The sequence below is a fragment of the Chenopodium album genome, chromosome 14 (assembly GCF_948465745.1).
Source record: "Chenopodium album chromosome 14, dcCheAlbu1.1, whole genome shotgun sequence".
In the NCBI taxonomy this organism is placed as follows: Eukaryota; Viridiplantae; Streptophyta; class Magnoliopsida; order Caryophyllales; family Amaranthaceae; genus Chenopodium; species Chenopodium album.
This window is the reverse complement of record NC_137847.1, coordinates 3,841,072-3,864,627: the sequence shown is the minus strand read 5'-3', so window position 1 is coordinate 3,864,627 and position 23,556 is coordinate 3,841,072. Positions and strand designations below refer to the sequence as shown.

General features: G+C 31.4%; 2 protein-coding genes across 3 annotated transcripts; one reads left to right on the top strand and one right to left on the bottom strand.

The window, feature by feature from the left end:
• Positions 1 to 1,136: 1,136 nt before the first annotated feature.
• LOC145577613 (protein SPEAR3-like) lies at positions 1,137 to 3,203 on the bottom strand. The gene is made up of 5 exons (XM_081635105.1): positions 2,826 to 3,203; positions 2,501 to 2,635; positions 1,993 to 2,060; positions 1,364 to 1,445; positions 1,137 to 1,226 (listed from the first exon to the last, which is right to left on the bottom strand). The coding sequence occupies exons 1-5, from the start codon at positions 3,042 to 3,044 to the stop codon at positions 1,137 to 1,139; spliced, it is 594 nt and encodes a 197-aa protein (XP_081491231.1). The 5' UTR covers positions 3,045 to 3,203.
• A 12,924-nt stretch (positions 3,204 to 16,127) lies between these two features.
• LOC145579889 (polyprotein of EF-Ts, chloroplastic-like) lies at positions 16,128 to 23,267 on the top strand. 2 transcript variants are annotated; one of them, XM_081637182.1, is made up of 4 exons: positions 16,128 to 16,342; positions 17,380 to 19,159; positions 20,106 to 20,814; positions 22,289 to 23,267. In XM_081637182.1, the coding sequence occupies exons 2-4, from the start codon at positions 17,449 to 17,451 to the stop codon at positions 22,938 to 22,940; spliced, it is 3,072 nt and encodes a 1,023-aa protein (XP_081493308.1). In that variant the 5' UTR covers positions 16,128 to 16,342; positions 17,380 to 17,448; the 3' UTR covers positions 22,941 to 23,267. The 2 variants fall into 2 exon arrangements, with proteins under 2 accessions (XP_081493308.1, XP_081493307.1); XM_081637181.1 differs by having other exon boundaries at positions 20,103 to 20,814.
• The last annotated feature ends 289 nt before the right edge of the window (positions 23,268 to 23,556 follow it).

Genomic DNA, 23,556 nt, shown 5'->3' with positions numbered 1-23,556 from the left:
AATTTCATTAATTAAACCCTTGTATTATGATAAAGGGTGAATTATAAGAGTAATTTTTTAATATCGTCCTCTATTTTACTTAGAAAAAAGCTCTTATTATCAAACAAAAAGATAGTGTATGTAGTTCAAAGGTGCTAGCTAGCTAGTTGGTTAATTTAAAAGGGGTGGTATTCAAAATATGGGAATAGTTTCCTTCCAGATTTCTTCGATTCTCTTTGTAACTCTCTTTTAATTTCAATTCTCTGACGAAATTAAATAGTTTGAAGAAATGCTCAAATTTCAAGCTATATATGTTACTCTACCAGCTTTTTTTTTTTTTTTTTTTTTTTTTTTTTTTTTTTTTTTTGTGACAGAATGTTACTCTACCAGCTTGTTAGAGGAATAATTCGTATCTAATCATAGCTAAAACAGTCTAATATTTCAAAAAGTGTACTTAAAAAAGTCTAATATTTCAAAAAGTGTACTTAAAATGAGAATATTCATCCATACTCTAAATTCTTTCAAAAAAAAAAAAAAAAAAAAAAAACCTAGTTGTTATCATTTTTGTCCGAAAATTCTTTTCCATACATCTTCAATAATATTGATCAACAAGCTAGGGTTGCAAATATATAGCTGAAATTTGTGGATAAAAAATACACACTATATAATTTAGCTCTCCACTTAATTATATGCAATAACGCCAATAAGCTAGGCAAATACACAATAGTCTTGTATACCATCTAAAATCACATTATATTTTCCATTAACTTAATCTGCTACTCGATTTGCCACTCGATGTTAATTAGTAATGCATCAAAGCATATACAAGCACATCAGAAGAATATAATTACATCGACTCTAATAAGCGATCTTCATATGTTAATTATCTTCCAAATATCGATCGATATATATATATATATATATATATATATATATATATATGTATATATATATATATATATATATGTATATATATATATATGTATATATATATATATATATATATATATATATGTATGTATATATGTATAGTACTTGTACGCGTTCTTCCCCATTGACGAACAAGATATATACTGCATCTTAGCTTCTTGATTCAACTTCTGGCTGTTATCGATTAAACCCGAGTTCCCGAAACCTCCGGGAAATTATCTCATTGATTAGAGTGATAGCCTGAGCTCCAAATCTACTTCTTCCTGATCACTTGATTCTGAATTCTGGCTATTTCTCAAGAAATCAATTCTTGAATCCTACAAGTTCGAATTTTTCTAAACTAATTTAGTACTCGTAATTCATAATTAAAAGGAATGAACATATAACATAAAACAAAATAAAATTATGGATATATATATGTACTAGCTAGAACTAATTGATTTCATGAATATACCTCATAATAGCTAATCCGATGCCTAGGAATCGCGTTTGCTTGTGTATACGTCGAGCTCTCTAGTATACCATTAGGGTTCCATCTGATCCAAGATAAACATTATATTATTAGTTAATTTAGCATGTTTAAATGAAAATTAAAATATTAAGATGCTATATTTAAAAAAAAAAAAAGTAATCTTTATATGTAAGAATTTAAACTAGTATTTATAATCATTCTTCATTTAGGTTTTACATAAAATTAGTATAATACTATAATCGTAAATGGTTTCAAAAAAAAAAAAAAAAATCGTAAATGGTTTAAATGGGAAAATATATTACTTAAATTAATCTTGCTAGAAAACTATAGTTTAAATTCAATAATGCAGCAATTAAAAAAAATTTAGCTATGTACATTGCATTGGAAAAACTAGCCACATACGTAGTACTACTCTATACAATTAACTTGCTTGTTTAAAATCGATGTACCGAAAGATTAGGCTCTTGATGCTTCACATTTAGAGATAATAATCATATAATTAAATATTAATTATATAGTAATATAGTTGAGTGCATCAAGCTTGTTCTAATTTTTTATTTTTTATTTATTTTTTAACCTTTATTACTTGTAAATCAAATGTATGTACATACCTTTGTGCACTACTAGGCTGAGAATCTTGGTATCTTAAATTGGACCTTTCATGATCTCCAAATACCATCTGCAAATTAAATTCATGCATGGAAATTTGTTAGAGATTTAGTGAATGTATATTCCTTTGAATATAGTCACCCAAAAAGACCAAAGAAGAAGCTAAAATAAAGATAACGATAATAGTAAGCTCGCCTATTAGGAAAACTATTACATGACAGTACTCTTTTCGTACCAATGTTTGGCAGATTTGTAGCACAAGTCACAAATTACAAAGTGATAAAAATTGTTGAATTTGGAATCTCCCAAGAAAATCCCTAACATTTTGTGAGTTACAAAAGTACCCCCCATAGTACTTAATTACTGTTTAATTAGAAGGACAAATTTAGATTTGCAACCAAGCTTATTATTCCACACCAAAGTCAAAGAAAAACAAAAACATTGTAAGAAGAAAACAAAATATTTGACTAAGCTACAATATGATGCAAAGATTGACTAAAAATTAATTACCATGAAGTTAGGATGATGAGCATAAGAAGTTGATGAAGTTGAAGGTGAAGAAGATTGTGAATAATATGGATTATTATATGATGCCGAAGATTGTTGTACCCCATAACTTTGTAGCCCTTGTAATCTCACATCGTCCTGTAATTTAAAATCACATAAAACAACCTAAAAAGTTAAAAACGCGACAATTTCATTATCGCCATAACAAAAAATACATAATTAGGTAACTCTTCGCGCTATAGCGAAGAAAACCTAATTTCTATTGTATACATAAATGAGAGTTGAAAATAAGTGTTACGAGTATTTAGAATATACAAAAACCGGCTACCTGATGAAAGGTGGCCGGGGTAGGGGAAGAGTTAAACCCGCTACAACCCATCTGGCTGCGCAGTCGGATTTGTTCCAACTGCGCAACCCCGAGACCTCTTTGAGGTTGTTTAGGCTTCTCAGAGCCACTCTTTTTACTCTTCCTAGACGACGAAGATGATGACGACGATTTATCATTCGAGTTTCCCATTTTAGGAATCCCAAAATAGCCGCTACCCATATCTTCAAATGATCTGATATCGATCTTTACTTTCTTCTTCTTGTAATTATTTATTTTTATGAGTTATTATAAATGAAAAATATGAAGGAAAAAAAAAAATTGAAGGTTTTAGAGAGAGAAAATGTAGCTTTCAGAAATCCTGAACTGATTTGCCCAGCTACCCTTTTTATATTCTGAGTGTGTAAAGTAGTTGCACCGCTGGATCTGATTGCGATTGATTTTTTCAATTTTTTTTACAAAAAAAAAATTAATTATTGTTTGAGAAAAATAATTAAAATAGAAATAATTAAAAATTATAATAAGAAATATTATAATTAATTAAAAATGATTGAATGAGGACGTAAGATTCTGTGCGGGATGCATGCTCGTTTAAATTGCGAAAGTGATAAAATAATAGGCGTTACTTTTAGGAAGTTCTACTACAATACCTATTATGTGCTGTCTTTCTTACTGGGTTTTTCTAATTATTGAAATCCCTTTATTTTAGGACTGCAACTTGATTGAGATTTGTCAGAGTTTTTTTTTTTTTTACTGGGTTTAAATTTTGATTTTAGTATTAATAATCTAAAAAGGAGTTGCCTAATTCATTGATAATGATCGAAGAGACAAAGTTAAAGCAATGGTTAATTAAAGTGATTGACTAGTTTAGTCAATATGTTATTTATTTTATTTTTGGGTGAAAATATTCAGTAAATTACTTTTCTCTCGTCTCTAAAAGTCTAAAAGTTCTTTAGTTTTGATGGTGTTTTAATAAAAAGAACTTTTAGATATGAAGAAAGTATAAGACTAGATCTACTTGGTATATGCAATGCTATAAATATTAAAAAATTAAAAAAATATTAAAAATATAAATATATTGTATATATACATATACAATACGACACTACGTACACCCATCATGCCATGATAACTTATTTTAAATTAGCATTTTAAAACACTAAATTTTATTAAGAGATAAAAAATAGTAGGACATTCATCAATATTAGGCAAACATCAAACTACTCTAGGGTAGAATTATATAATAGAGATATTTTCATTTGTATCATAATTATACTTTGACATTTATGATTATACTTTGACATTTATGTTTATTTGTCAATATACAACTTTGAACATCATAATAATTTTTTTAAAAAAATATGGTCAAAATAAAACATAAAAAGTGCAAAAAATGATAGGATCAAATTGTGTGTAAACTATTTTGAGACAAAAGATGTATGTATAAGATAAGGTTATATGCTATAATAAAAATAAGTTTAATTATTGTCTCAAAAAAAAAAATTTAAGTTTAATTAGATTAATAAAAAAAAAATACATACAAATTTGGTTGAATAGAACAAAGCTTAATTAAATTCAAATCGTGCTATTTCACTACATTGCCCCTCCCCTCCCCCTCGACTACCTTAATAAAACATTCACCGGTCTAACAATTTTAAATATATACTTCGTGTATATATATATATATATATATATATATATATATATATTATACTTTCATTTCTTTTTTATTTGTTTGTTTAGTATGGAATATTCAATTTGAGGAGCGAATGAATTTAAAAGTGATGAATCCTTATACATATAAATATAATGACTTATTCAGCAAAATCAACTATCGTAGTAATTTATAATTATGTGAGTATTTGTTACCTTTCTAGACCTAATAATGGCCAAGCCAAGAATAGCAAAAAAGTTGGCCCATTTCAAGAAAAATCTTTAATTTGAATCAAAAATGGCCCAAGTTTAAGAATAAAACCTATACCCACACCTAGGGGTGATAATGAGACTGAGCTATTCGTGAACTATTCGAGCTCGATTCGGTCAAAGCTCGATTCGTGGTGGCTCGACTCGGGTTTGAGCTCGGCTCGAGACCTTAACGAGCCAAGTTGAGTTATGCCAAGTTCGGCTCGAAAGTTCGTGAACAAGCTCGATTATTTTTTTTCATATAAAGAAATCATGTATATAAATATAAATATATTTATCAATAGATATTACACAATAATAAGTTAGTGTTTTCATTATTAAAAAAATAAACTTGTTGTAAAATAAAAAAAATTAATAATAAACAATAAAGAAGACAAGTAAACTAGGGATAAGAATAAATCAAGTTTGTTCGTGAACAGTTCGAGTTCGGCTCGGTCAACGCTTAGTCAAAGCTCGGCTCGGTCAAAGCTCGACTCTTAAAGGTTTGAACTCGGTTCGAGTTCGAACAAATTTAAACGATCATGAGCCGAGCTGACCATAGTTCGGGCTCGGCTCGCCCGATTAGCACCCCTACCCACACCTGTTATTTTAGGCCAATAATAGCGGGCTTTTCGGTCCATTCTTGATTTGGAGTAAAATTTTAATTAAATATATTGTTTTAGCGGCCTAAACCCTAAAGAATCATACAAAAATGTTTGGCTCGTATTTGAGATTCACTTTCGAGCTAGTAAATTTTTAGGATGGGTTGCATTTGATCAGCTATATGATTGTCAACTACTACGTCATTTTATTATTTTGAAAGGAAATGGTAATTGAGTTGTATTTAAGAACCTAAAAATAAAAGAGAAACATTAAATTAAATAAAACTTTAATTACACTAGTTTACGCGTAATTTTTTCAAGCATTTTCAAATTAATTGTAATTAAGGAATTGTTTTAAATGCCCACAAGCTATTCTTAGGGTTGCATATAGTACTACACATTATCAAAATGTACTTAGCTTGGAATGGTATGGTCTAAATATATAGTTTAAACATACTAGCAGCTAGCTTTTTATTTTGACGAACAATAATTTAAAATAAGATCAACATTTTTATGTTCAAATAAAGTTATGTACGTATTAGCAATCATACCTATTCAAATTGTACGTCTAAACTAATTAATATGGGACAAAGTAATTCAATTGGCTATATCTCTTGCGATGAATTGAAATATATATACTTAGCTTTGAGATCAGATAATTATATTGGATTATATTTGATTAGACAATGCAATGAGCACTTAGTGAGTTAGTGAACAATATTTATACTTTAGCAAGCTAAGATACCAAAAACATTCCCAAATGTCAAATGTGATTCCACATTATCTAGTAATCGTATCATCAAGTTTGTTAGAAAGTTTAGAACCTTTATGGCCTGTGTCTGTCAAAAGATTTGCATCAAGAATTGATATAATTATATTCTAGACATTTTATTATATATGTCAACATGTAATAAACTAAAACTGATTCTAGACATCTTATTACACACTCTTGGATAATAAAATTGGATATATCCTATGTCAACATGTAAACTAAAACTACTTTGCTAAACTTTATTATAGTTGATGAACCTAGAATATTTTTCCTTATTCAAATAATAGTCGTGAATATTATTTTAGAATTAGGATAGATCAAATAAAAAACATTGTCGATCTTATTTCATTAATTAAGGGCCTGTTCACTTAGCGTAATTTCAGTTCAGCTCCTAATTTCCTTCTCTTATAAAATATTCATTTCAGCCCAGCTCAGTTCAGTAAATGTGAACAAACCCTAAGTAAAATTTTATTACTCTGCTTCTTATATACGTATAGAATACTTAATTTTAATAATAACGAGTTGAAACAATGTGACGACTAATCCATTGTTTTAGAATGGAGAGAAGTCAAAGAATTATCCCTAGGAGAATATAGAGTTTAAGATACTCCTAGCAATTAGCAACTAACAGTGACTATTTATAGGAGAAATAAACGAGAAATTAAAATTTTTGGTCAAAAGCTAATCGTCATTTGTCAAAATCATACTTACATCGTATCTACTTGAGCTGTTCAACGCAGATTGCATGCATTATTCTACGGGGTTATTAATTTTTTATACTCTACGTGAGCATCGATAATTAAAAATAAAAATAAATACAGTGTAATTAATTTGTAAAGTTCAGCTGTTTCACTGTTTTTTTTTTTTTTTAAGAAGGAAAGTTTGTTACAGTTATTAATTGGCTGAAGTCCGAATTCTATGGCATAAGCCGCATAACGGTCGAATTTCATCAGACTTATATAAAAGTTGCAAATTTTTCTATGGATTTTTTACTATATATCACTTAGTTTTAATTTAATTCATCATATACTATCAAAAACTTTCTAATTCACCATGTACCACTGAGTTCCTTGCAATTAGTTGAAGTCTGACTTCTAGACATAACACAGAGCCACAGAGGCTGAATTTCATCAAACTTATTTAAAAGTTACAAATTTTTCTAAAATCTCCCTTTAGGATATAGGTCATCTCCTTCTTAGACGATACATGCATGCACTTCTACGAATGCTTGTCTCACACATACCTTTGTTTAGGTCACCTTCTTATATTCCCGAAAGCACCGACGAATGTTTTATTGTACAACAAGAGTTCATACATAACAACAACGGTCTTAGCTTATACTAAGTATATCTTTCCTCCTCCCCAAAAAATGCAACAAGTGTTGTGTTTGCCTGTTCAATGTGTTAAAAACATATTACGAGTTAGGGGTGACAATTTGAGTTATTAGCAGGTCGAGTTCGGGTCATTTTCGGGTTGTGCTTAAAAACTATCAAAATTAGTGTAAAACTTAATATTATTACAAAATATGAAATTTGGGTCAAATTAGATCAAATTCGAATCGTTCGGATTCGTTTTGGATCGAATTATCATGTCGGATCATGGATTGCAAGCCCTACTAGTAACAACCAACCAAACTAACCCCACTAGTCACAACTATATATCATGTCATGTAAGTAGATCAATTACTAGGAATAATTAAGTTACGTCTTGATTTCATACTCTTTATTTTTCTGATTCAAATATCCTTTGCTAGATTGTCCCTTGTTACACATCATGAATCATGTTAATATAGCAGCTGTCTAACCTAGTAAATTAAATCTAACCATCTTCGAAATTAAAGCCTAACGATATATACGACGACCTATTAATATTGTTATTGTTATTATTTTACGAATAAATTAACTATTTGCTGGTGATGACGTAATAGATGCAAATTAAAATATTTATTTAATAAAATGACAAATAATAACGCAAGATATTGGGGAAGGTATATACGGAGAGAGAAAATGATATCTACTGTAGATTTTGGGGCACATGGCAAGTATATTATTATTCTCTTAAAATACACTTATTAATAATTAATAAACATTTTAATTTTTTTGAAGATGAAGAAGCTCTCTTACAATACCCCACTCCTTGATCAGTTTTACTACCATACCATATCAACCTCAATCTCAATTTATATTATTATTATAAGATTCCCTGACTTTGTTATAATTGTTCTGTTGGCGTAAATTAATTAATACTATAGATTATACAAATTAGTAGATAACTTCACAATTAATCCTTGACTATTATCTTTCTCTTCTTTGTTGTGCTTTGCTAATTAGTTCTTGACTATATATCTATATATATCCACTCTATAACTGTTAAATATACTACCTTCGTCTTTCGTTACATATTTGTTGCAACTTTGGAATATTTTATGTCTCACAAATAATACCTCAAAGTTGCATATATAATATAAAACAGAGGTAGTAGGTGTATATATACTTCCAATTGTTTGACTAATTTTGAATTCACTAGCGTACATACAATAAGTAATGTATGTAATTTAATTTTTGAGCCAAGGGTTTATATATATTAATAATGTATATTTTCTATTTCAAAGCATAAACTACAATGAATGATATGAATTAGTTAGAAGTTTAGGCCGGGCTTGAATTAGCCGTTAATATTGATTAAGCCTTTTACTAATTGATTCAAGGACTTGTTTAAAGACAAATGAGATTTGTACTTAATTAAATTGTTTAAAGATTTCCTAAAAAAAAAAAAAAAATGTTTAAGATACTGATGTGTGTTTGAGTTTGGCCCAATTACTACCTAGTAACAAAAATACCCTTCTCAATACAAAGCCCATTGCTTGAACCAACATGTAATATTATTGTCTCATGAATTCACAATAAAATAAGATCTTGAATTAAAAGCGTCTAATTATCTTTCGTTAGAAATGACAATTAAGACTTGACTATCAGATCCTCGGAGAGGCATTTCAAAGATCAACTCTTGAGACAACTTACTTTTTCAATTTTATAGGCTATGGGACTCCCTAAAGAGATGACCTCAACCACTCTAACTACTCAAGAAGTCAAGATTCCGAGTTAGGATAATTATTCCGAAATACCCCTCATACTACTGATAAGAGATCTTTGTTCTAGAAACAATGTGTATATCTAATCTATATACATCTAGTAGACGAAATCACTTTTGTTGTAAACATTACTGGCCTCGTCTAAAATATTATTTGCCCCCCTTGCTAGCTAAGTATAGGTGGATGCTTTATCTCCTAATAATTGTTTCTTCATTTTTCAGTATAATAATATATATATTAATATACTAGTATGTATTGATTACTACAAATTATACAAAATCTACACCCAAATAAAAGATTTGAATACATAATAATGTACCCGTAACATGTGCATTGAAACAGCAGGGAGAATCTAACCCAAAGTGTGTGCCAAGTACAAGATCTTCAAAATTGCACAACATCCCAACTACTTGTGATTTGGTGGATCATCTGCGCATATACCTATGCAATTTATACTCACCCTTTTTGGCTAATCAAAACCATTATACTAGTATATCTTATGTTATACACAATGATCAGAGTGTAATATTAGATTAGTTTTAACCCTACGAATCTGTTTGTTTTGACATATTTTATCTTAAACAATTTCAGCCAAAATAACTTCTAACACATTCATCTTTAAGTTTTGTTATCATGATGAACAGATAATATAATTTTGTATGAAATGAGTTAAATCAATCAAACATAATCTTATGTACAACACACACCACTCTCCGATATAGTTTGAGAATTGTTGCATATATTAAATATGTTTAAAGGATCAAGTTGCATTGTATTAATTAAGAATTTACCACACTTGATTAGCCAATTAATCTAGGAAACTTCTATATATTTTGTACGCACTAATTAATCAACTAGAGATTGACCAATCCAATAATTTTGGGACAACTGTAATGGGGGACCTTGGAAACTACAAAGGAACCCTAGTGGTGAATGGTGATATATGTCCTAACAAACATGTGAGGATGCCTTAGAGGTGTACACGTGTTGGCTTCGGATACGGGGTCATGGAAAAAATATTTGCAATATATATATGACGTCTTATATTATGGAATTATTGTGAACAAATTATTAGCACAAACATCCCAATATATGCACTCAGAAATGAGGATCTATCTTGGATATGACATACAAGACCATGTTAAATGATAGAAGTGAATCAAGTTTGCAGGCTGATTTGATTGGTTTGAGCTATAATTTGTGTCATTTTAACTAAATTATCATTAATCAGGATTAAAATAAGTATCAAATAGATCTATTAATTTTGTACAAGACGTAAATGTCGGTTTTCTTAAGTCTATTGTACAAAATACATCCGTTAATTAAGCTTATATTAGTCCGTGACTACTATTGGCATGATGGATAAGATAATTCTGTATACATCCAATCAATTACTCATACATTCTTTTAATTTGCCTTCTTTGTATATCCGCCATATATATATTACTCAACCGTTGTCATTTGAGCCAATAACTACTTCTCCTTTGACGTCGTAACAACAACGACAACAACTCTAAGAATTTTATTTAATTTCCCTCTTTGGTGCTAGATCAATGAAAAGGCAACTATATTATTATCCTTTCTATATATCATGTAAAGAAACACATTCATGCATTTATTAAGTAAAGAGTTTCTTTTATTTAATGTCTTAATCTTGGAAGACAACTTTTAATGAAAAATATTGTTTTTTAGTACAATAGTTGTGATAATATGATTGATGTCTCTTGCTGCAATTCCACCTTCCTCTGTTTGTAAGCCTTGTTTTTCTCTCTTTATTTTCATTGATTTCAATTTATATATGTATAAGTTCATGATAATTAAGTTTAGATAAAAGCAAGGCTAGCTAATGAGATCGAGCTGAGAAATTCAAATGTACGTATTCAGATCAATAAAATTATCATTTAATTCAATTCTTATATGATTATATGTGAGTTTAATTCAATTCTTATATAATTATATGTAAAAATTGGGTAAATATAATAATGCACTCTTAAATAGTGTCCTTATTATCACTAGCCAACTCTTTATTATTGACATGCGCGCAATGTAGCTTTAAGTAAACAAAAATCCTAAGTACGTATTATAATCGAATCCACTAAAGACCCTTGGGTCTCAATTCTCAATGGTAACAACTTCAATCTTCTAGGGGAAGACGTGAGTTCAAGCTAGGAGCCTAGGAGGAAACATATAGAGGAGGAAGGATGGGTTTAATGGCCTGTGTTGGATCGACGTATCCTTAGAGTTTGAGACAAGACATTATGACCCAGACCGCATGGACTAGATCGAAACATTACAAGGCATCCTTATCTAGCCCACATGTTCCAAACCAAAAAAATGCTATTGATTGAATTTTTTTTCTAGCTTAGCTAACACAAAATCGATTCTAGCTTAGCTAATTAAGAACAATTGACCCATAACTAATAATTCTTCAAAACCAAGATAAAATCCAATATTTATATATTCAACCAGATAATCATACATGCATGCATGATATTTGCTGTTGTTGCTTCAGAAGATCAGATTATATCACTCACACCCAAAACTTTTGATGCACACATGGTGTGTACGTGCACATTGCACAAATACCTACGAATTGAAAGAGATCATAATAATTAAATTAAATTAAAATTAAATCACAAGTTACTAATAATATGATCAAATACATGGGACCCACCACTAATTATATGGTTTTATTTCACCATAATGCATATATATCTTAAAATGAAGATCAGAATATAATCTGAATGAAAAGGGAAGATCGGATAACAATCTGTTGGTACATCTCAATATTAAGAAGCATAGGATATGATATGGGGGGATGTATAAAGACTTTAATTTGCTTGCTAATTAGGTGGATTTCTTTAAAAGCTAAACACTGTTTTAGAATAATCTCCCTTAATTTAAAGATACCTTTGTTGATGGACTACTACTGTTTGTCTACAAATCTTCTTAATCATTGGGTTTAGTAACGTAAATGACTTTTTGGTCTAATTATAATATTACTATGTTTTAGTATGTATGCATGCTTTTTTTTCTTATTCATTATTGTGTCATGATTCATGATGAACTTGAGTTGGTTGCTAGAACGATTAATAAGTTATACTCCTGTTTTTATTTATTTATTTATTTATTTTTTATATAAGCTAGAGTTGAATTTGCATATTTGCCAAGACAAAACTTTAAATATCAATATCTTTAATTAGAGGTTAGAAAAAATTATGAAAAAATTAATTTATAATACATTATAATAAATCCAACAACATATTATATGTGATCATATTTATATATTATATATTGACAAAAAATTTAAGTTAATGATGACATATGAATAGTGAAAAATCCCAACTCCAGCTTAAAAAAAAATAAAAAATAAAAAATAAAAATAAAAAAATAAAAAAATAAACCGGAGGAAGTACGTTGTAACCAAACAAGTTTGGTGAAGTTAGTTGGTGAAGTATAAAATTTGCTACCAATATATATAATCCTATGAATTACAAGCATATAAGCATAAAATATATTTCTTATAATAGTATTAATTATGAAATCGATGACAAAATTGCGCATTGAACGATATTCTTAAGGGTTTTTTTTTTTTGGATGATGTATTCTTTAAGTTGATGATTTACTTTGTAAGGGTGCTTTATTTCATATAATTATACACAGAATTATGTATTAAGTTTACCAAAATACATTGACAGAAAAAATGATCGAAGTTCAACTTTTTTTTTAAATCAATAAATAAAATACTAAATATAAAAAGGGACAAAGGTTAATAGTATTACTACTTTACTAGTAACTAATGTAAAGGAGTAGTTCTTTTTATGTAAGAGAAGTTTTCCTTTCAATTCAGAACTACTCATTAGTTAACTCGACTCAGCTTAATGGACTAGACATTTTGAGAGTGGCAGTGGGGGAAGATAAGGGGGTCTTCATTTTTAAAGTATCTCTAATGAAAATAATTAAACCCCCAACCCATGCTTAACAGGGAGTGTTCTATTTTTACTTTTCTGAATTTATTTGAACTCATTCGAATTTATCTTAGTTCATCTGAGAACATATTAAAACTTATTTTAGTTGTAATTTGAACTTGAATAACGTTTATGAGAACTTATTTTCCCTGAACTATACTTATTATAACTTAATTAAACTTATCTGAACTTATTAGCGAGAAATAAGTGAAAATAAGGTTAACATAACAGGCTTTGAAAGGTTCATTCCTTAGTCCTTACTCCTTACCACTAGACTAACATGGGTTTTTTTTTTTTTTTTTTTTTAATTGTTTACTGTTAGTGTATGGGAATAGTTGAGTGTAATATGACAACCTTAAATGAAGCATCATTTGACTCATTTCAAATAGATTAAGAAACTTGAACTCACAATCTTTCCCGAAGAAAGAAACTTGAACTGACAAAGAAATTTGGATCCATTGAGCCCAAGGAAAAAATGTTACTTAAACCACTAAGAAAGTAAGAGGTAGTAAGGTCCAAGGGCATATTCTTAGATGCACCCTTGTGCATCTAAGGTAGGTGCACCACTCATCAAATTTCCCATTTTATACACCAAACACACATATATACTATGTACTAGTGTATTACTGGAGTATTGGTATATACTACTTCATCTCCTTCCTTCAATCTTCTTCTTATTTTATTTCTTTCCTTATTTCTTAATATTCACATAAATTTTTCTCTTTTTTCAAATTCTTTACTTAATTCTTAATTTTGGTTGAAATTTTCTCATCCACTGTGTTTGACATTATCTTTTTCTATTAAAATTTTCTCTCTCCTTCATTTTTTATATTTTCGTTGATTTGTGATGGATTTAATAGGAATCTTGAAGAGATTGTTGATATAAGTTAGTTTATGTTATTGATTTGTAATTTGGTTTAATTGGTTTTATTCCAGGTTAGTGTTTTGTTTGGTTGATTGTAATTAGGTTTTTTTTAAGGTTATATTCAATTGTAATTGTATTTAGTTTAATTTCAATCAATTTGATCTGTGTATGAATTTCGATTTTTTTTGTGGTGATTTTGTAATGAATTTTGATCAATTTTATTAGGTTTGTGAACATGTATTCATATGAATTGAATTTACGGCCTTTAATTATGAACATAAGAAAATTGAAGAAATAAAAAATAAATTGATTATTAAACATACGCATTATAAGTATTAAAAATATGAACATATGCATTTTATAAAATGAACATACACATTCAAAATTTGAACATATACATTGGTTCATTTTTGAATGCGTATGGACATAATTAAGCATTTCAGAAGGTGAACATATACATAAAAAATATGAACATATGGATTTAGAAAGTGAATATATGCATTTCAGATGTGAACATAAGTTCAAAATATGAACATAAGAATTCAAAATACGAACATATGCATTTCAGAATGTGAACATATAGTATCCGTTTGATTTCACTAATTTTTTTTGACAATTCCAATAAAAAATTTCGAACAACAGGGTCTCGAACAATATTCAAACAAAATTAAGTGATAATCATATAAATTCAAACAAAATTAAGTGAAATTTACATAAAATTGCCTTTTTTTTTTGGGGAGAATTCGTTTGATTTTTCATCTCATCTCAAATATTCATGATTATTTTTGAAGAGAGAGAGTGAATTGTGTTTGATTGTTAGAGAGAGAAAATCAAAGAGAGGAATAATAAATTTTAGAAATTTAAATTTAAGAGTGACGTTTTTTTTAAAAAAAATTATATTTAAAAAATAATAGCTAATAAAAGTGAGGGTTAAGTGGGCTGTATCTTAAAAATATGTTTAGTTTTTGGGTGGGCTCATTTTGATTTGGGGCTTTTTTAATGGGGCGAGTTTAAAATTGGACTTGTGGGCTGATGTTGCATCTAAAATAAGTGTACAAAGGTGCAGCTTAGACTTATTGAGGTCCAAGGTCCACTTTTGACATGGGGCCTTAACTGGTTTTTTTTTTTGACAAGAGGGCCTTAACTATTACAGACAGGTTTTATGATATACAAGTAATGTACTTTTTACTTCTGTACTTTGTATCTAAAGTAACACTCCATCAGTCTCTTAACACAATTACTTCGTAATTTTCTTATAAAATTGATAAATTAGTGTGTTAGTTTATCTCGACAGAGTAGTATTATTTTTTATTTTATTTTATATGAAACTAGAACATTTACTTTTATTTTAAGAGACATACTACCTTTTGCGCCAAATTTATAAGAAAACTATATAGAGCAATTAAACTAAGAAAGGGTAAATGCTCATCTATAAATCAAAAACTATTTCGTTATGTGGAGGGTTTGGCCACCTAGGTGACACAAGAACGCGTACGAAATAAGGTATAGAATACATAATAATATGAATTTAGTATAGTAGAAGGGGATGCATGATACACCCGAAAGTATATTACATATAAGTAAAAGAACATTGGGATAAATTTAATGTTCTTTTATTTAAAAATACATTATTATAACTTTGATTTTTTTTTTTTAATTTTTTTTTTAATACTCCCATTATTATATAAATTCAAAGGATATATTTATATGTAATGTTCTAATATTTATAGGTTCTATTGAGCTATAGCTACATAATATGCTAGTTCTAAAAAATAGTGGATATGTGTACGACCAATTACGTATTATAATTATACGATATAGGCTTTTTGAAGAAATAATTATACGATATAGATGAGAATTGATTCCAGGATCACCTAAAATCAAGAGGAAAGCTTTATTAACCACTAATATAGCTATCCCTCGCTCTCAAAATAAAAAAAAAAAAAAAAAAAAAAAAAGAAGACCAATTGAAGTACCTATATTAATCGGGGGGATTGGGCCGATATCAAGGAAAAGTGACCTTTATTGACATATATGGACTGCCTAATTGGGCTCAAACAATGTGTTTATAGAAGCGTTCATTAAATTCATTGAATTAAGTTATCACAATATTCAGAAATGAAGATAAGAAGCTAATGCCCTGCCTTTCATTTCCTTCTTCTTACTCACTTCCACAAACATAGAAATAGAGAGAGACTGACACTCTGAGCTTCTCTATTTTCTGGGTTTATCCTACTTTTCCTGTGACTTTCAACTTTTAATTTCCAAATTTTATCACCCCTTTTGTTTGGAGATTATTATTCTTAATACAATTAGAAAGGTACGAGCTTTTGTACAATACTTCCTTCTTATGTAGTTTAATTGTCAATTTTCTTTTCCGGCTTGATATTCAATGTTTCTTTGATTATTACGGGTTTATGTTGTGTTCTTGTTTCTGGGTTTTGTTTTTTCTTCTGAAATTGTTGTATTAGTTGATTAATCCTGCGTTTGAGCTACTAATTGTGAAAATTAAGAATTTATTTGGTAATTTAATTGTAAGTTGTAATTTATATTGCTCATAGTTCAGCTTTATTCAAATGCTTCTGTCAATTGCAGTTGCTGGTATTTGTTTTATATTTCAAGGTTAATGCTAAAAGCAAATTTCTCTGTTCTAATTCATATTTACCCTTTTGATAAAAGTCCGCATTGTAGTAGAATTATCAATTTTGAACGGTTTATTGATTAATTGTGAGAAATCATGGTGTATTTTTGTTATCCCTAGTGTGCAAAGTCTTATTTTTGTGTTAGTTTGTAGACTTGGAAAATGTAATGGAATTTGTGCCAATTGGCATTTGTAAAGTATATAGCATGTCCAAAGTAATGGGGTTAGTTTAGTTTGGCTAACATATCAATTTTATAATATGAGCAAGCTTTATTATTGCTATGTTTTGAGCTTTAGATTATGGACCTTATATGTTAGGAGTCATATGATGATATTTTTGGTGTTAATAATAGCATATGGTTGGTATGTACACAACTGAGTGTCTTTGATTTCCTGGAAGGCTTTCAACGCGATGTAAACCTTTGCTTCAAAGATTTAATGAAGATGAGTGTTTAGTCGAGTTTCTAGTAAATGAAATTGTTTAGTTAAGGCATTGACCAGATGAAATTATATGTAGATGCCATATTGCAGGTAGTATACTTAGTTTGTTACATTTTTGTTATGTGGATTGATTTATCGTATGCTATTGTTATCCATACTATGCTCCTAGGTGTGAATGAGGAACGTATAATGTATAGTGATAATGGCATGACAATGATAAAATACGACTTTTATCTTTCTTATGATTTCACCAACATTTCATCTTTGTTTTTCAGGTACATAGATGATCTGCTAATTTCAGCAAAACAAAAAAGAGGAGACCATAACTTTATGCACTAGCCTAAATGACGCCTGTAATTCCTTGTTCAGTGAGCAATATTTCATTTATTCCTGGAAATGCATTTACGACAAGGAAGAGCAGGTGTTTTTCCAGATACTCTGGAAACCTTAAAAGGTCGTTATTATCCTCCCAAAAACATTCTATAGCCCTTCCACAAAGCATCACAGTATTTCAACAATTGAAAAATGGATGTTCAAGAATTCAGAAATTATCAGCCACAGGGACAGATGTAGTGTTAGAGGAACAAGGTTCATCAGTGGCAGATGAAGCATCTGCTGGACCACCTGAAGAAGTCCAGACAAATGAAGAACCCTCTGCTAAATCTGATGAAAGTGCTGCTCCTGCTCGGGTCAAGAGAAGACAAGGCAGGAAGAGTGAGATGCCACCTGTTAAGGATGAAGATCTAGTTGCTGGGGCAATATTTACTGGGAAAATCAGGTCAATACAGCCGTTTGGTGCTTTTGTTGATTTTGGAGCATTTACAGATGGTTTGGTGCATGTTTCCCAATTAAGTGCTAGCTTTGTAAAGGATGTCAATGATGTGGTTTCTATAGGCCAAGAGGTGAAAGTGAGACTATTAGAAGTGAATACTGAGACAGGGAGGATATCTCTTTCAATGCGTGACGATGATAGTAGCAATAAGCCCCAGCAAACGAAAGATGGTAGCAGTGACAAGGATAGATCACCTAGAAGGAGCTCAACTAGAAGTTCTCAGAAGAGAGAAGATGTGAAGAAAACCAAGTTTGTCCAGGGGCAAGATCTTGTGGGCACTGTTAAAAATTTTGCACGAAGTGGTGCTTTTATATCTCTTCCTGAGGGAGAGGAAGGTTTTCTGCCGACATCAGAGGAACCAGATGATGGTTTTGGGAACGTTATGGGGACCACATCGCTAGAGGTTGGCCAAGAAGTTAAAGTCCGCGTGTTACGTATTTCAAGAGGCATAGTAACATTAACCATGAAGACAGCGGAAGATGTGAACAAGCTCGATTCAAAGTTGAATCAGGGTGTTGTCCATGAAGCAACAAACCCCTTTGTTGTTGCTTTCCGTAGGAACAAGGATATTGCTGCCTTTTTAGATGAGAGAGAAAAACCTGAGGAAGATGCATCTGCTGAAACCTCGAGCAAGGAGTCTAGTGAAGTTAGTTCTGTAGATGATACATCAGAAAATGTTGAGGCTGCTGCTCCCTCCATTGAGGAAGAAGCAGAGAATACAAACCGTGAAGAAATTGCAATGACGAGTCAAGATGATGCTCCCGTTGCAGAAGATGAGACAGCAGCAATATCTGGTGTCCCTTTGGCTGACAATGAACAGACAAGTGAGGCCTCTTCAGTCGTCCAGGAAGTTGTGGCAGAAACTCAACCTGAGATTGTTAGTGCAAAAGAAGACGTGCAAGTAGAGATTCCCACAGATGAATCCATAGTGGAGGCGTCTAGTCCTGACAGCATTAGTGCCTCAAGTGCGGAAGATGAGGCAACAACACCAATACCTTCTCCCCCATCGGCTGAAGATGGAGAGACAAAAAGTGAGGCATCTCCTCTTAGCCAAGAAACAGTAGTAGAAACTCCAGCTGAGGATGTTAGTGCAAAAGAGGATGCTCCTGTAGAAATCCCTACTGATGCAGCCAGTGTTGAGACGACTTCTCCTGAGGCTAATGGGAGTATCAATGACTCAAGTGGACCAAATGGATCTTCCCCTCAGGGAAGCGCCTCGACAGGTGGCTAAACTTCCCGTCTGTTAGTTCCTAATTAAAATTAAAATTTGCTAGATCTAAAAATATCTTAGTGCATATTATCACAATATTTTAAAGCTTTCAGGGTGCCTTCTAAGTAACAGCATTTCTATTTCAAAATTATCTGTATCTTGTTTTTCTCCGTCTTAAAATCTCTAATGACAGTTTTGTGTAGCGTTTGGTTGAGTGAACGTCCCTGATTTTCTGAAGTGTATATGTAGGCACTATGAAAATTGATGTAACCAATTGAACTCAAAAACGAGTTTTCAGAAATTTATGGTCAATTTTTATATTTGTACTACCAGCGTAAATGTTAAATTGAGGTGTGGTGGTTAGTTTTGGTTGAAGGATTATGTAATTTACCAAGTTTTTCAAAGTGTACTTTCTCCCTGTCACAGACGAATATTTGGATATTTGTGAAACTTGTCTGGTGTTGTGAAGAACCCCTGCAAAAGCCATGTTAAGTCTAGAAGGTAAAACTGTGACAAACCTTTAGGATGCTATTAATTCTCAACTTTTTTTTTTTTATAAATTTTTCCTGTGTTCTGTGATGTCTAGGTAGCTGAAGTCATTGTTTTGGTCTAAAATGCTTCTAGATTCCCTTCCCCACATTCCACTGCAATAACAAGAATGAAAGATAAAAGAACTTACAAAGCATTAATTGTTGGATGTTTGTGAAACCAGTCTACCCCAGGAGAAAGGCTGAAGCTCTCTTCATAGAGATAAGACATGCTTTATTTTCAATGGAAGCATAGAAGTATTTGTTTTTTTTTTTTTTTTTTTTTTTTTTTTCTTCCTTTAGAAGCCAGATAAATTACATGTCACAGACTAATGTGCTTGGCTGATTCCTGTAAATAGGATCATGCATAAGCGCTTATCATTGCCTTATTATTTACAGTTTCTGCATCCTTGTCTGTTATGTTTGCAGCAGCTATATCCCCTGCTCTTGTAAAGCAGTTAAGAGATGAAACAGGAGCTGGGATGATGGATTGCAAAAAGGCACTATCTGAGACTGGAGGTGATATTGTTAAAGCACAAGAGTTTCTCAGAAAGAAAGGACTAGCCAGTGCAGATAAGAAAGCTAGCAGAACCACTGCTGAAGGGAGAATAGGTTCCTACATTCATGATAGCAGAATCGGAGTTCTGATTGAGGTGAATTGTGAGACAGATTTTGTTTCTCGGGGTGATATTTTTCGGGAGCTAGTCGATGATCTAGCTATGCAAGTGGCTGCATGCCCTCAAGTGGAGTATCTTTCTACTGATGATGTTCCAAAAGAAATTGTGAATAAAGAAAAAGAAATTGAAATGCAGAAGGAAGATTTATTGTCAAAACCTGAGCAAATCAGGTCAAAAATTGTTGAAGGGCGGGTTAATAAGAGGCTTGGAGACTTGGCTTTGCTTGAGCAGCCATACATCAAGGATGATAAAGTGGTTGTTAAGGATTGGGTGAAGCAGACAATTGCAACAATTGGAGAAAACATTAAAGTGAATAGGTTTGTGAGGTACAATCTTGGTGAAGGATTGGAGAAGAAATCCCAAGATTTTGCAGCTGAGGTGGCTGCCCAAACTGCAGCAAAACCATCCTCTGCACCAGAGCAAGAGAAGCCTGCTACAGCTGAAATTGAAAAACCAGTTGAGAAGTAAGTTATACCTTGATTTTCCTCTTATTACAGTATATAATATAATATTATCCGACTTTACTTAGACTCGATAGAAATGTCTGACATAGATGTCGGGTGTGTTTATGTATCAGACATGAGCCTACACGATCATTTTATGGATATTTTGCATGTTTTGGTGTCATACCACGTCTAAGTGTAGAGTATCCGATCACTAGTACAGTAATACTTGATATCATATGAAGGTTTAGAGTTCATAGATATTATTTAATGGCTCTTGTCACAGACCTCACGTTGCAAAATATGAAATGGTATGTTGTGTGCTATCTGTCTATTCATACCTTTAGAATTTATTAGAATACGGTCTTTCCTACTATCATTCGAACAACCTTGTAAAATTATACAGTAAGTAATACACACTACAGTATTTTAGCCTCATTCTATGATACTTGAGCTTTTCTGGTAAATAACCAGTCTATCACCCTGCTTAGATTTCTGTGTACGACTTTTATAACAAGTAATATATCCCTTGATCTGCTGATTTACATTTGTAATGAGACTAATGACGTGTTGAAAGTGATGCACTTCATAAATTATACATACTGATATACGTACATTCACCCATGCAAAGATTGAGCATATATCATAACTTTTTTGGAAGTTTAAGGTTCAAGTCTACTGCATTACTGCTGATCTTGTTATGAATTGTGTAATAATAAAAAAGAGTTGGTATTGAAGTCTGAAATTTTAAATTTCTAGCAATCTATTTCACTAGTTGAAGCACTCCTTTAGATACATAAACAATAAAAATACATGCGCATACTCTTGCACTCATTGTTGCAGGCATGGATCAGTAATTTTTGCATTCAAAATGGACATTATATTCCAAGTTTTCAAGAGTCTGATTACTCACAGATTATGTGGGATCACTAATTAATCAAGGAGTGAAAGCTGTTTAGGTTCTAGTCAGTTATTGATGTTTTTGTTTAGCATAAATTTCATGGCACAGCATATATTCTCTTTTTCTTTCGTTTTCATGGTTGAGAAATTGAGATTGTGAAAGGGATCCGCAAAATTTGATTATCTGGTATCATACTTTACTAGCAGTAAAACAGCAGTCTCAACTTCAGCTGCTCGGTAATCTATAATCTGTATTGGATCTCCACATCAGATATAATACTCCCTAACTTAAAACTACAACCATTAAATGAAATTAAGGATTTTGAGTTTCCTTGCTTAGCACCAAAGCCATATACATAGTTATTCATAATCAACACTTTATGTGTTCTTTAGTCTTGTCTGCAATACCCCTCCTAAATAACACTGACAGAATAGATCATGTATAAGTGCCTCTGGTGAAACTTGTACTTAGTTTGAAGTTAAACTTCTGTAGATTGTTGACAGATCGATGTTCATCACATATGTTGTTCTCTTCTAATTTGTCCTTTAAGTAACATGCTGATCTCAATTTCATATACTTCAATGCATAATGCAGGGCACCAACAGTAGCAGTCTCAGCTGCCTTAGTCAAACAATTACGAGATGAAACTGGAGCAGGCATGATGGATTGCAAGAAGGCTCTTGCTGAGACTGGAGGGGATCTTGAGCAAGCTCAAGAGTATCTTAGAAAGAAGGGCCTATCTAGTGCTGAAAAGAAATCTAGTCGGCTTGCAGCTGAGGGAAGAATTGGGTCCTATGTTCATGACGCTCGCATAGGAGTGCTTCTTGAAATTAACTGTGAAACTGACTTTGTGGGTAGAAGTGAAAAGTTCAAGGAATTGGTGGATGACTTGGCTATGCAAGTTGCAGCTTGCCCACGGGTTGAGTATGTATCTGTCGAGGATATACCAGAAAGTATAGTGAGCAAGGAAAAGGAGATTGAGATGCAGAGAGAAGATATATTATCAAAGCCTGAGAATATCAGGGAGAAAATTGTTGAAGGAAGGATTTCAAAGCGGTTAGGAGAACTCGCTCTTTCGGAGCAGCCCTACATCAAAGATGACAGTATCCTGGTGAAGGACCTTGTGAAGCAAACTGTTGCTGCACTTGGGGAGAACATTAAAGTTCGGAGGTTTACCCGGTACACCCTTGGTGAGCAAATTGTAAGTCCTAACACAGAAACTGAAGCTTCAGAAGTTGAGATTTAGTGTTCAATAAATAATTATCATAGCATCTGAAGAAAGTTTCCAATTCAGGTTGGTGGGACTTTTGAATTCAGAAAGGATAATCTAATTCTTTCGAGTTTGTTGTATCTTTAAAAGGCAGTTTTTGTTTGCTTTTATTGCCTTTGTCTTCTATAATCATCATATATAGCTCAAGTACTAGCAATTATGGTCGTATGGAGAGAAGTCTATGTAGAGACAGAAAGAGGCTGCATCTTCAATTGTATTTTTAAGTTGGGAGGAAACCATGAAACCTTTTTGTAAAGGTGTTTTTGAGGCTTTTATGTATATGTTTATTTTTCACATAGATTACACAGTGAGTACAACATTTTCAGCTAGTCTGTTCAGCTCTGTAAATCATGCAATCATTTTGGCAAAATGAATTATTTCTCTGGTTTACTTCTGTGAACAATCAATCTGATGCATATAACTTACTTCATATGGCCGTCTATCAGTTACGTTTGAAGCTAATGAGCAGTGAGGCCAGTGACCAGACTTTTCTTCTCGCACTCAGTTACATGCTATTGAATTTTCGTATATAACAGAAGAAAAAGTTGTTGGCAACGAATAATACAGTGTATAATCCATATGCTGCCAGCAT

What these genes read in the sequence shown, in the direction of transcription:
- LOC145577613 (XM_081635105.1), bottom strand. Translation starts at nt 3,044, where the DNA reads ATGGGTAGCGGCTATTTTGGGATTCCTAAAATGGGAAACTCGAATGAT. An exon ending in CCCCGGCCACCTTTCATCAG is followed by an intron (nt 2,636 to 2,825) that starts GTAGCCGGTTTT and finishes TTTAAATTACAG; the next exon opens with GACGATGTGAGATTACAAGG. An exon ending in CTCATCATCCTAACTTCATG is followed by an intron (nt 2,061 to 2,500) that starts GTAATTAATTTT and finishes TTTAATTTGCAG; the next exon opens with ATGGTATTTGGAGATCATGA.
- LOC145579889 (XM_081637181.1), top strand. Translation starts at nt 17,449, where the DNA reads ATGACGCCTGTAATTCCTTGTTCAGTGAGCAATATTTCATTTATTCCT. An exon ending in TCAGGGAAGCGCCTCGACAG is followed by an intron (nt 19,160 to 20,102) that starts GTGGCTAAACTT and finishes TTATGTTTGCAG; the next exon opens with CAGCTATATCCCCTGCTCTT. An exon ending in ATTGAAAAACCAGTTGAGAA is followed by an intron (nt 20,815 to 22,288) that starts GTAAGTTATACC and finishes TGCATAATGCAG; the next exon opens with GGCACCAACAGTAGCAGTCT.